Here is a 13539-nt window from a genome sequence, read left to right as displayed (position 1 = left end):
CATTTTGGGCAAGAAATACAATATTGTTCGTGCGTATAGCGGTAGAATTTGACTTTTATTTTTTGTTAGTTTTGAGTTCGTGTTTCGTATTTTGAAATATTTACATCAATGAAATTCGTAAGTTGTTGATATTATTAATTTGTTTATGGAATACGTATATATTTTATATTAATGGAAATTTGTATTTTTCAGATGATGAAAGTAATTATATGTATTTTATTATTTTGATCGTTTAAAAAGGTTGAGTTTGTTTGTTTAGCTATGATTTTTTTTATGTCATGTTTATTTATTTGTCTTTTCTTTATTTAAGTATTTTTAATTGTAAAATTTCATGTACTTTTTTCCTTTTGTCCTTTCTTAATCTTTTTAGCACACTCGTCGCTTTTGGAGCAATCTGTTAGACGAGTGTGCTTGATTAATTGATAATGTACAATAAAATAAAATTATCAACGTCATTTTATGGACAGTAAAACTCACAGTAATATTATTAAAGACCTTGCATTGAATTATATTGTAATAATAGTATAAAGTTTAATAATAAATAATTTTTAAAAAATAAAGAAATTATTTTACGTCTTTACAATGTAACAACACATGCGACTGCATATCGACTATAATTCTAGTGATTATATCAAAGCAATAGAAATTAAATAAAATTCCTATACACTCAGGCCTCTTTTTATACGTATGTTGATGCGTTCCACGGGATACCGCATAAAAAACTTAACTTACGTATAAAACGTAGAGATGTGTTCCAAAAATTATAAAATAAAGTAGGGATGCTTTTCATTGTGCTGGTTAATAAAGTTACCGGATTTCTGTTAGTTACCGGATTACTGGTTAATAAATACCGGATTCCCCACGTAGCGTATGTAAACAACTAATACAACGGTGTAACATTATGGTAATAACCAGAGGTAAGCGTTGGCTGGGTGCTTTTCAAATAACAATAGACTGCTCTATTAGTATTTAAAGCAAGAGAGCAAAAAAGCATGGTTTTTCTAAGAAATTGACAATAGTGAATCATTATTTGCACAAAAAGCATCTTTCGAACGCTGATCTTTAGTAATAACGTCCGAAATTATTGTTCAGAATTTTTATACATTATAAACCGCTTAAAAAGAGACCTGAGTGTATGTATAAACATACATATATACGTAAAGTCTTCATTTATTCATGATTGAGGAACGTGATTGTGAATATTATTGATTGTAACAAATCCGATCAGATTTTTGACCTACGGACTTACCTTCGGTACTACCATTTATACAAAATAGACTACCGGTATTACCGACATATAATAATTTCAATTTTATGTTGAATTGTTTTTAATTAAGAAGAAAACGTTGCATTAAACGTTTGTATGGATTAATCGAAAAATGAATCAGCACTTAACAACATTTTTGACCCGCTATTCAAAGGAGTGGCTAAGTATATCATAAATATAAAAAAAATCAAAGGTGAAGTATCTTATTTATAACTGACTGCTAACAATGAAAAGCCATCGTCACCTTCGATCACATCGATTTTTTTGGAAACCTATTTTTTTTTAATTTGACAATTATTTGTATCCATAATATTTAAAAACTAAAAACATCCTTTCCACATAAAAATTCTTCAAAGCAAGGAGCATGCAATAATTTATTTACCTTTTCGATGATAGGTAATTCAAATGGTGTAGAAGAACTCAACATATTATTTTGATTAAAATAATTAACGATTAACCGAGAATTAATCTACAGTTACTATTTTATTGATAATTAATTAAATTTTATTAAACTAATAGCTTAAATAAATCTATACCGGTAAATATCGGTACTACCAGTAGTATGGCATTTATTTTCGGTAGTACCGGTAGTGATAAATTTTTGAACTTTTATAATCTTTAAACAGGTTTTATCCCTCTTACTCCTCCCACGCTTCTAACCAATTCAGACTCACCTATGTATTGTTAAATTTACAATATAATTCAAGCATTTATTTCATTTTCAACAGACGGTATGTACTATATTATCTAAATTTCACCTAAAATTTAACCAGTGATTCACAAATTCTTCATAAAATAAAATGCATTGTTACTATTCATATTTACACTACGCTGACATTGAATGTGTATTAACACTACAAAGCCTTTAACATACCTATACAAAAATCCAACTTCATTCATGATCTCCAATTTCCCCATGAGAACATTACGCAAAATCAATACACTACAAACGTGACATCACGAGGCAACTTATGAATGAAATCAACATCACAAAATCACATCATCATCCCCTCCCACCCACACACGAAAAATCATTTTCGAACGGAAGTAGGCCTTGCGACATGCGAGCTTTTGTCCAGATCCTCCTCGCGAACGCGGTATATAACATTGGCGAGGCTTTGACGACAGCATCATTCTTCACAGTCCTGTCGCAAAGACAACAACAACAACAGACACAGGGTGGGGAGAAAGTGAGGGGTGTGTGGTATTCAGTGGTGGGAAACTGCAGACATATAAAGTCGGATGAGAGCCGGCTGCTGACCAGTATCTGACGGAGTGCATCGAGCGATCTCGCTACCGTTTTTGTGTTGTGGACTTTTTTATTCAATTATTTTTTGAATCATCGAGAGTGCATTGATCTTTCGCAACTTTCATTGGAGTGTGCATCGGAGATAGTGGTTAGTGCAGTTTTATCATTATTATTATTTTTGGACGCGTCCGTGAAAAGCTCGATCATTTTCTAGGTGGTTCTTTTCCATCCAATTTTTTAATCATCCCGGTTTTCTTTTGTTTGCTAAGATTTGATTCAATGATTTAAAAGCTAGCTGTGTTCTCACTTTGAAAATTTCATTGATGAATTTCAAATTTGAGAATTTTAAACTAAAACAAATCAAAAGTACTAGTATAAATCAAAATATCCACACTTTTTAATTAACACACTATATTTTTGACCGAATAGTTTAATTTGCATGCTATACAATTTTAATTTAAATAAAAAAAATAAGTTTCAGTTTGAATTGTACTAAATAAAATCTCAATAAATTTTCCATAGCTTTTAAATGATATAAAAAATGGATAAAGTGAAAAGCTTACTATTAATTAAAGTTTAATGAATATCGGGCAAGAACTTATGCAATCATCTAATTTGTTTCTTTAAATAAAAATATATTTAATTATGCTTTGAATCGAATGTTAGCAAAATATTCATATTGATATATTTATGATTGGTTTTATATAAAAACAAATATAAAGGGCTACATTAATATTTCAATGATTTTAGTTTATTACAAAACAAATATTCGAATTACTTATAATTTGAATTAATTGACTACTCAAAATTTTCCAATTTATTCATTGTGCAGTCTTCGTTCTGATTACATACAAATAGCCAACAATTGTACAACAAAATTCAGAAAATTTCATATTAATTGTGTAAATATTTCGTATATTTTTGTGTGATGGAAAATTGCGAACAAATGAAACACTCAATTTCGATTATTTTTAAATTTCATAATAAAAAACAAATACATATATCGGATTTCAAACAATGTAATTTTGTAATTAATATTATGTCATACAAACAGATGTATTGTATAAAACAATTACATATATAAAGAAACAATAATCTTTAAAGGGAATCAATGCTCCAAAGCATCATTAATCACTTTTCTGACTACTATACATATGTTTATGTATCAAATTATAATGAAACTTCAATCAATCTTACGCTCAAACTAACAAATCTGACTTCTTAGTATATATGTATGTACATATGTATTGTATATAACTTGTTACAATCTTACGTCGATCGTCGTAACGTCATATTATTACATAACATAAAATCGAATCGTCAAGTTTGAATTCATTTGAATGCGTTGGTAAATAATTCAGTACAAAAGAAATGCATTCTGTGGTCCATGGCGATGATTTTATTTTCCACGTACCGGCCATGGTCACGGCGAAACTTTCACTTCTCGACAGAACCATCTGCTCTGCTCTCGCGTTTACAAGTATACATGTACCAGACTTGCTTGTCTCTTGCACAACCCAGCAGCTAATTCACACCCAACAAAAGGCACGAGACAAATCATACGCACAATGGATGCAATTTGACGACTCGTGAACGCGCGTTTAGTGTGTGTGTGTGGTGCAATGTAAACATTGACTGGAAATGACCCAACAGATTCTGCTAAATTATTATTAAATCCTGTTCGAAATCTTAGTAATCTACATAAAATCACCTATATATGTATATTTTTGCCATTGAACTTATAATTACTTTTAAAACTACTTTGCACTATCGTACAGAAATACTTTCTGCGTCTACGCAGAAAAATTGCATACAAATGTTATTATTCCGAATTCATCGAATCATTTTATATCAATACTGGAAATCAAAATTTTTAAAATTTTGGGCATCCCTCAACTTTCTCTATTTTTTTACTGCTATTTTTGTCAATCAAGAAAGTAACCTAGTTAATCGCAGACCAGGAACTTTATACATTGATGATTCTCATAAAAGTTTCGAATTTTAAAGATTCTCTCTAGCCTTTTAGTTGACATTTTATCATGTGATATACATTTCGTTTAGTAAAAGATGTGCATTTTATAAAAAAAAATCTGAACTCAAAATCATTTTGATTTAGTATTTAAAATAATGCCTGTTTCTTTTGATTAATTAATCGTAATGCCATCAAATTATACATATGAAATCAAAAACTATAACTAATCTAAATTCGTTCCGTGTAAATAAGTATAATCTAATTACCAATTTTAATCATGAGTAATTGCTTTCTTTCTGTACTCGTATATACCATATGTTGCTCGCCGTGTGATTTCTTTCCCAATCGAAATCATCTCCATGGGAATTTTCAAACAATCGTCGGTTAATTTCACTATGAGTTTTCACGTATTTTCACCTGTTGAATTGTTTTAGTTTCGTCGTAGTTGTTTTATTTGTACGAGTGCGAAAATTCAACGCCTATTTGACACGCCAAACTTTCTTCGGACGAATGCGAAATCTTCTCCGCGAAATGACAATGGACTGGGTTGGATTTAAAACAATACCATTGTTTCGCTGTAAAAGAGCAAATGGTGAAAATGGTCAACAACTAAAGCATCATTGCGATAAAAGCAATTGAATTCATTCAAAGCTATCTACGAACGCTTGCAAGTTTCTACGCGAGATATCTATGCCTCATAGAAATATCTCAAAAGTATCAAAAAAACGCCGCTTTCACAATTTACATAAATCGAATAATAATCTATGGAGTCATATGAATTTTTATCAATTTCATAAACGTCATTAAAACTTTTCCTTTTATTATAAAAAAAATATATGTGACATTGCCTACGCATACTTTGCACAATCATCCATAGAAACATTCAAATTTCATACACCTACACATTTTTGCGTAGAACTTCTATACAATGTAAATTTTGTAACGATTCTCCTTTTTACACAACTGTTGATATGTATACATAACAAATTAGTTTAAATGATATTGCAACCGGTCATATTTTGCATCGTTCGATTTTATTTCGCTACATGCTAATTTAATATAAAATATTTCATCAGATATTTAAAATAGGTAATACATTCACGACTTTATACTGTCATTTAAAATTAAATCGAATTGCTTTATATTACATAATCCTAACATTTTTTATTGTAAATTATAACTTTTATGAAATTTTAAAGGCTAATCTTAATTTGTGGCGAACGATCTCTCTTACAACTAATTAAAAACATGAATTATGATCTGATTGTCACATTTACATATATGAATCAATACAGTTTTTTTTTTCTTCCAATAAAATAACCACAATTTACAACTGAATAATAATTTTATTACTTTTGCAATCAAAATTCAAATGAAAAGTACAAAACACACTTTCCATGTAATAAAAACGAAAGTAAAGCAATCATCATTCGTTCAAAGTCATACTTTATGAGAACGAAAGGGAATATATATGTAAGTACATTCCATTAAATTTGAAATCATGAAAAAAAGCGCTTTGATGCAATTGAATCATCATCATCATCATCATCCGACCACGATCAGGATTCGGCTGCTCTATATACATATACGGTACTTCTGATTCTACCAAAGTTTCAAACTTTCACAAATTGAAATCAATCATACGAACATTTAAAATCTCTCACATATAATATAATATAGTGGTACAATTTCTAAAGATTCCTATAAGTTTCATATTCACCTCCTGAAATAACATTTAAATTTCATAGACTTTGAATGTGACTCATTAGAATCCAAAATTGATTTCACTAAGTTAGTACCTGTATTCGACCTTCATTTTTTTTTTCCAGTTGAACTCTTCCTTTTTTTTATACAATTGAGCTTAAATATATAGATATCAACACTCTTCCATGTACTTCTATTCTTCCATTATACTATGTACATATAACTCCTCCCCCAAAAATATTTAAATTTTAATTAAGAATCATCTTAAATTTTCACGAAGTTTGTTTGTTATTGGAAATCGACCGTCCTTAGTCACATCGGATCGTCATCGAATTTCACTCGACAAATCTTGCAAATTAGCGTTGTGCAAACAGCGATCTTGCCATATTGGCGCGAAAGTGAAATTGGCGGCAACCTACGCGCCCAAAAAAGTCCTGCCCACATCGAATCAATTGCAAAAGATACGTCCGCAAAAAGGATACTAGATTACACCCGATTAGCGTGGGTGTGATATAATGACAATTGGGCATCGCCGGATCGAACCGATTCGAATCGTTACGCCAACCGGTTACGGTGTTCGCAAAAAGAGAGCACACGAACTTCAGGCACCAACCAGTACGTGACTTTCCTAATAAGCGCTCGTACAACTTTTACTTTCATTGTTTACCGGCCGGATATTCATGAGAGTCAACAACCGTTGCATAACTTATTCTCTTGTAAAATTTCAGATTCGACATGAAGTCCACGTTGGGCATTGTCTGCCTAGTCTTGGCGCTAGCTACGATAGCATGCGCTGAAGAAAATAAGGGGTGGTCCTGGGGAGGAAGCAGCAGCAGCAGTAGCGACATCAACAGCAGCCCCAAAGATCCCATCGAACCCACAGCTGAAGATTACGAAGCAGCTGAAACCTCATACGAACCGGTTAACGCAACATCAGTCGACAATGTAGTAGATACAATCCTCGTTTCTAACCGTCAAGGTAGAAATGTTGAAGGATTGGACGAAATCTACCAAGATCCCAATGTTAAACAAGCTCTGGATTCTGGGGATGATACCCAAGCTAGGAACGTCATAAAAGATCGCTTGTGCCGCCTTGGATTGATGCAGGTATTATAAGCATGTCAGTTGGCTTAGCTTGCTCAATTTTTGTTTACTTTTTTATACTAATACTTCCATTATTACAGTGCGAAGATGAATCTGTAGATCCTAAGCGTTCCTACGTAGCACCTGAAGATTTGATCTATGCTCAACCCGTCGACATTAAACCAGTAGGTCGTCCGATTGCTTCGATTCCCGTCCGTGGCCCATCCAGAGCTTATGGACCTCCCAAGCCTATCTCTCTGAATAATGGACCTCCACGTAAAGTTGGCTATGGAGGACCTCCGTACAGGCCAGGATTTTCTGGGCCTCCTTCAAAATACGGCCCTCCAATTCCAGGTCCCTATCCAGGCCCCTATCCAGGTCCAGGAGGATTCTCTTCCAGTTCTCTCAATAGCTTTTCATCATCATACGAAGGATCTTCAGGTCCGTCATACTTGTCAAAACCTCCAGGTCCAATCTACGACGGCCTGGTTGAAGCTGAAATCCCATATGAATTCGAACGTCCCATCAAGCCTGGTTTTAATAAGGAAGTCAAAATAGGCTCAGCTAGTAGTTTGAGCGAGATTGCAGCAGTTCAACAGCATGTTCACCATCACTATCACCATGGTGATGATAAGAAACAAACTCTGATCGTAAACAATCCTGTACCTGTCGGAGCTGAAACCCACCATCACTCTACCTCGCTAACTTCTGGATTTGGTTCAGCCAACAGCGGATTTGGTGGAGCTAGTAGTGGTTTGAACGGTGCTAGTAGTGGATTCAACGGTGCCAGCAGTGGATTCAATGGAGGTAGTAGTGGATTCAACGGAGGTAGCAGTGGATTCAATGGAGGTAGTAGTGGATTCAACGGAGGCAGCAGTGGATTCAGTGGAGGTAGCAGTGGATTCAGTGGAGTAAACAGCGGATTTGGTGGAGTAAACAGTGGTGGATTCAATCCGGTTAATTCTGGCTTCGGATCATCAGGTGGACTTTACAGCAGTGTAAAACCTGTCTATGAAAACTCAGGTCCTGGATATTCGGGTGGAGTATACAAAGGGTCATCTCAAAATCAAGCTGGAGTATACAATGTAGGCTACGCTTCAGGCTCCAGTTATGCTCCTGCATCTGCAGCTTCTAATTCCTTCGGAGCATATTCCACCAACAGCCAATTTTATAAAAAAGAGCTGAACACGTCTCCAGTCAACAATAACTTGCTGGGTTCTGGAACATATTCGTCTTCAAGTCAATATGGTGGTCAGTATGGATACAACGGACAAGAGAGCGGACGTGCTGAAAATTACGATTGCGTATGCGTACCTTATGACCAATGTCCCAGCCAAGACATTGTTGGAAGGAGAGACGATCTGTTCCTACCAATCGATCCGAGAAACTTGGGAAAAGATATCGAAGCTATAACCGATGATAAGGTGGTGATTACAGACGGCAACGGCACAATGTCTGTGGTAAGAGTGGCCAAGAGCGCAAAACTTGAAAATGCAACGATCTCCGACAGTAACGAAAGTACCAAAAAGATAAGCAAGAGAGAAGCAAATGACAAAACAAGCGATTCCGTCAATAAGGCAAATATTGCACCGGTAAGCGATTTGAAATCTTTTGCTTTAAACAATTTTTTCCCTACGCTTTTTTTAAATTTCAATAGTTTAGAAGCTAATTGTTTTACTTCCGGTTACGGGCCATTTAATACTGCTAATCATGCATAAATGTGGATCATAGAAAGTCTATCCAATAATGCTCCATCGACTGGGCAATTATTATTGTTCAATATATCATTAACAAATCATTTAAAAAAGCGCTTTAGGGCAATTGAACTCTTAAAAACATGTACATACATAAAAATTGACTGTTTCTGTACTAACTTTTTCTTATAAATCTATCTCTAAATCCTCTTACATCAAAACGTTACTACTGACCTTTCTTACCCTTTAAACTAGTGGTGATCAGGAAAGAGTCTCAGAATGCTAAATTTTGGGATTATAACTATTCTGCATTCTGAAACTATTCTTAGGCTAACACTGAGCTTTGCTGAGCAGTGATAACCCAAAAGTTTCAGTATATGAAATTCAAAGTAATAACCAATCGTTCAGGTAGGTTTTATAATAAACAATGATGAGCCAAGTTTTTATTTATAACCAGACGAATGTACTAAAAAAGTTCTATTCCCAAATTTTGGCATTCTGGTACAATTTCCTATCCTCAGACCTATTCCTGACCACCGCTATTTTAAACGCTACGTTCGGAATATGATTAATAGTTTTGTTTTTGTTCTCAAACTAAAATGTGAAAAATTGTGACCATACAGTTTAAATGATTAACACCGTGGTGGACGACGATCGAAACAAAAAATTGTTAAGTACATTTTAAGATATTATAGAAATTCCTTGAAATTCATGTGATTCGAAATTTCTTCAGCGCCAATCCGGCTCTGATGACGACGATCCTCGAGGCCTTTTGGGTAAAAAGATCCAGCCCACCTTCGGTGTCTCGTTTGGACTTCCTCACTCTTCTCACTCCGGCTACGGCGGCTACCCCATCAATCCCTACGGTCCAAACCCCTTAGTCAACCCTTACGGATCCTCGATAGGCGGTGGTGGTCTCAATCTGGGTCTCATAAATGTCGATCCCTTAGTTTCAGTGCAAGTGACCAAGAACGACTACGGCGAAAAAGTCATAAAACCTCTGGTCAACTTGCACGTGACACCCAACGACCAACTAGTGCACAAAGTGGGCTCGTTCTTTAACCACAAAAAACAATTGCTATTTAACAAACCATTCTTTGGTGGGCATGGAGGCTTTGGAGGACAAGGAGGCTTTGGAGGACAAGGAGGCTTCGGAGGACATGGAGGTTTTGGAGGTGGGTATGGAGGTGGACATCCTCCTCCAGGATATGTACACAACCATTACCACTACGGGCCAATAAGACCTCCACGTCCTCACCAACCGCATTACGGACCACCTCAACATCACGGTCCTCCACCATTCCACGGTGGATACGCCTATCCTGGAGTTTACAGAGAAAACGACTACGACGAAGACGGTCCTACAGGTCCAACAGGTCCTACAGGTCCTTACATAAACGACGCTGATGATATCAATCCTTACACCCACTCTGGTGGCTTTTACGGTCGTTCCGTAACAGATAACAACAATCAAAACTATGCTCAAAATTATAACTCCTACAATAGAATCCAAAGTGACCAAGCCCAAGCTCCAATCCAATCCGACGAAGGTGGTCGTAATGTTAAATTCCCTAATAGCCGCCGTAGGCGTGACACTTCTGAATCCGTCACGGAGGCAAGAAATAAAGCCGAAAAGGTAAACCGCATGCAATAAATAAATTAAGCAAAAATCAGCAGGCATATGGTTCATCGGTACATTCGTTTGAATTTGTATTATAGATAAATGCACGCATGACTTATCTGCCTGTACTAAAAAATATGCAAAAAGAAAATGCTGCACATAGTTTTATCATGCTCTCTATATCTTTCTATTCCTTTACAATTATTAACACATTACTTAAATTCACTTAACTGTATGTAGCTTTAAACGGTGCGAAATTTTCATAATCTGCATATAATTTCAGCGTCAAGCGTTCTATCAGCCTCAGCAACAGTGTGGGCCTCGTCAAGTTTGCTGCAAAAGACCATACAGACCCCAACAAGTAGCAGTATCCAACAGAGGACAATGCGGTGTGCGTCACTCCCAAGGAATTAACGGAAGGATAAAGAATCCAGTATACGTCGATGGTGACAGTGAATTCGGAGAATATCCTTGGCAAGCAGCCATATTGAAAAAAGATCCTAAGGAATCCGTATACGTATGTGGAGGCACTTTGATCGACCATCTTCACATCGTTACAGCAGCCCATTGTGTAAAGACGTGAGTGTTTCAAATACATCATCTCTTATCCTCTTTCATATTCCTATACTTTGATCCATTGCTATCTAGCACGATCAAACTGGTCAAATTGCATTTCTGATGCTACGATCCGGTCTTCTTTATTAATCTGAAACCATTTGGTCTGCTATCAAAGGAAGCAGAGTACTATTCATCAAATGAACTGCCTATCTTAATCTAGACTAGCCAAGGGCTATCACTCTCTTCCAAAAAGAAGTTGTATAGTTGCATGGTTGTTTCTTATCCTACTATATATTAAATAACTATTTATTTCAGATATACTGGCTTTGATCTGAGAGTACGCTTGGGAGAATGGGACGTAAACCACGACGTGGAATTTTATCCATATATTGAAAGGGACGTCGTATCCGTACACGTGCATCCTCAATACTACGCTGGAACTTTGGACAACGATCTAGCCATCCTCAAATTGGACCACCCCGTCGAATGGACCAAGTATCCTCACATCAGCCCAGCTTGTCTACCTGATAAATTCACAGATTACACCGGATCTCGATGCTGGACTACCGGCTGGGGCAAGGATGCTTTCGGAGACTTCGGAAAATACCAGAACATCTTGAAAGAAGTTGACGTACCTGTCATCGGACACCAACAGTGCGAAGCTCAACTGAAACAGACTAGGCTGGGATATCAATACCAATTGAACCCTGGATTCGTCTGCGCCGGTGGTGAAGAAGGCAAGGATGCTTGCAAAGGAGATGGTGGTGGACCAATGGTGTGTGAACGTGGAGGAAGCTGGCAATTAGTAGGAGTCGTATCCTGGGGTATTGGTTGCGGTCAAGTTAATGTGCCTGGAGTGTACGTGAAAGTAGCACACTATTTGGATTGGATAGCTCAAATTACCGGCAGGTATTAGAGCTCATCCCGATGTGATATATGTAAAAGCTTTACACTTACATACGTTGAAACAGTTGAAATCATCGAATCGACTGATTATTTTATTTTATGATATGTCTAGTTGTTAATGTGTAATATTTATTAATGTTCGAAGTGCTGTATTCACTTTAATCATCGTTTTGGACTGTCGCTTTGATATATGTAACTATCATTAGACGACTAGTCTGAAAATAAGTGTAAAATGCGTTAGCATGTCTTATTTATATAACAAAAATGCAATAAATTAATTTAATGTTTTTACAAATTAACATGCCTTTAATTTATATATAAACTGACCCAAATTTTGAATGGAAGATTTAAGCGAATATTATGAGACAGCATAAGGATGTCGTAAAAGTATTGCCTAATAGTTGAGTATATAAAAAAATGAAAGTGGTTGTGCAAGAGGAAGCTGTGCAGAGAAAGGCAGTTGGTTCCGAGTATTACTCACAACTTTAAATGCATGTGTATGTTAAACATTTATGACCTCATTACAATGTTATGAAACTTTCAGAAGCCAAATCAATTTTAAACAAAGATTTTAGAACTGAGTAAGTAAATAGCTCTGATTCTTCTAAATTACATACATACATACATACATATGTACATATATGTATATATGTACAAACATATATGGCCCGAAAATTTTTGCTTCCTTCAAATTTTCCTATCTTAGTCCAGTTGCCATCAGTGGCGTAACTACTATGACGTGGGGTATGCGGTGTATGCGATACCTTAGAGTCAGAAGGATCTCCAAATATTAACATATAATTAAAATAAATAAAAAAATATGAGAAAATCAATTCACCATAATTGAAAACAGGTAGAAGTATGTATAAAAAAATTCTACTTGCTCTGCGAACTTGCAATATTAGCATGAAGAATAATTGAAAGTCTTAATTAATATTTACTTACATAGCTGATAGTTAAAAGTCCTTAAGCAAGATCTTATTCTAATATCCAATCAGATCCCTCCCTACATAATCCTTCATTATTTCACATTAATTCCTGTTCTACCAACTATTCCTGTTATTCCTTTTTACATATGTAGGAAACTAGCATGACTTGTGCTATTACGAATCAAATCCAGTGATCTCATCGTCGATCCTGTACAAACATGCATAACTCAAGGGCAACGTCCCCTTCGACCGTTCCAGAAGAATGAGTTTATCGCTCGATCGTAAAACGAACGAAACCCAACAGTGATGTCATCAGGATACCGTAACACGTGTCTTAAAAAGACATTTACTCGTGGCACACGACCGCATTCTTAAACGAACGACGTCCTCGCGCTGACCCCACAGCTATAAAGCACGCGCCTCGAAAATAGGTCAACACGTGTCCCCAACACACGTGTCCTGGAAACGAAGACAAAGCATCTGCACGCGGTACGCTTCAAGCCAGAACGTATATAAAGCGACGCACCAGCTCTCAACACCAGAGTGAACCTCTGGA

The 13539-nt window shown here is 35.8% G+C and overlaps 2 protein-coding genes across 2 annotated transcripts in view; one reads left to right on the top strand and one right to left on the bottom strand.

Annotated features, from left to right (window-relative positions):
* Positions 1–13539, bottom strand: part of LOC143914760 (uncharacterized) — a 1424209-nt gene that overhangs the window by 729536 nt on the left and 681134 nt on the right. The window lies entirely within an intron of this gene.
* On the top strand, positions 6928–12064 carry LOC143914055 (uncharacterized). Its single transcript, XM_077434146.1, has 6 exons — positions 6928–7299; positions 7377–8867; positions 9703–10605; positions 10689–10715; positions 10874–11169; positions 11464–12064. Exons 1-6 carry the CDS (start codon positions 6928–6930, stop codon positions 12062–12064), a joined length of 3690 nt encoding a protein of 1229 aa, XP_077290272.1.

This window comes from Arctopsyche grandis, chromosome 7, assembly GCF_051622035.1.
Source record: "Arctopsyche grandis isolate Sample6627 chromosome 7, ASM5162203v2, whole genome shotgun sequence".
NCBI lineage: Eukaryota > Metazoa > Arthropoda > Insecta > Trichoptera > Hydropsychidae > Arctopsyche > Arctopsyche grandis.
This window is presented reverse-complemented; position numbering and strand designations above follow the sequence as displayed.

Bases quoted from the DNA above. Each gene is read 5' to 3' on its own strand.
- LOC143914055 (XM_077434146.1), top strand. From the start codon at position 6,928: ATGAAGTCCACGTTGGGCATTGTCTGCCTAGTCTTGGCGCTAGCTACG. The intron at 7,300-7,376 runs GTATTATAAGCA...CCATTATTACAG, and splicing joins GCCGCCTTGGATTGATGCAG to TGCGAAGATGAATCTGTAGA. The intron at 11,170-11,463 runs GTGAGTGTTTCA...TATTTATTTCAG, and splicing joins GCAGCCCATTGTGTAAAGAC to ATATACTGGCTTTGATCTGA.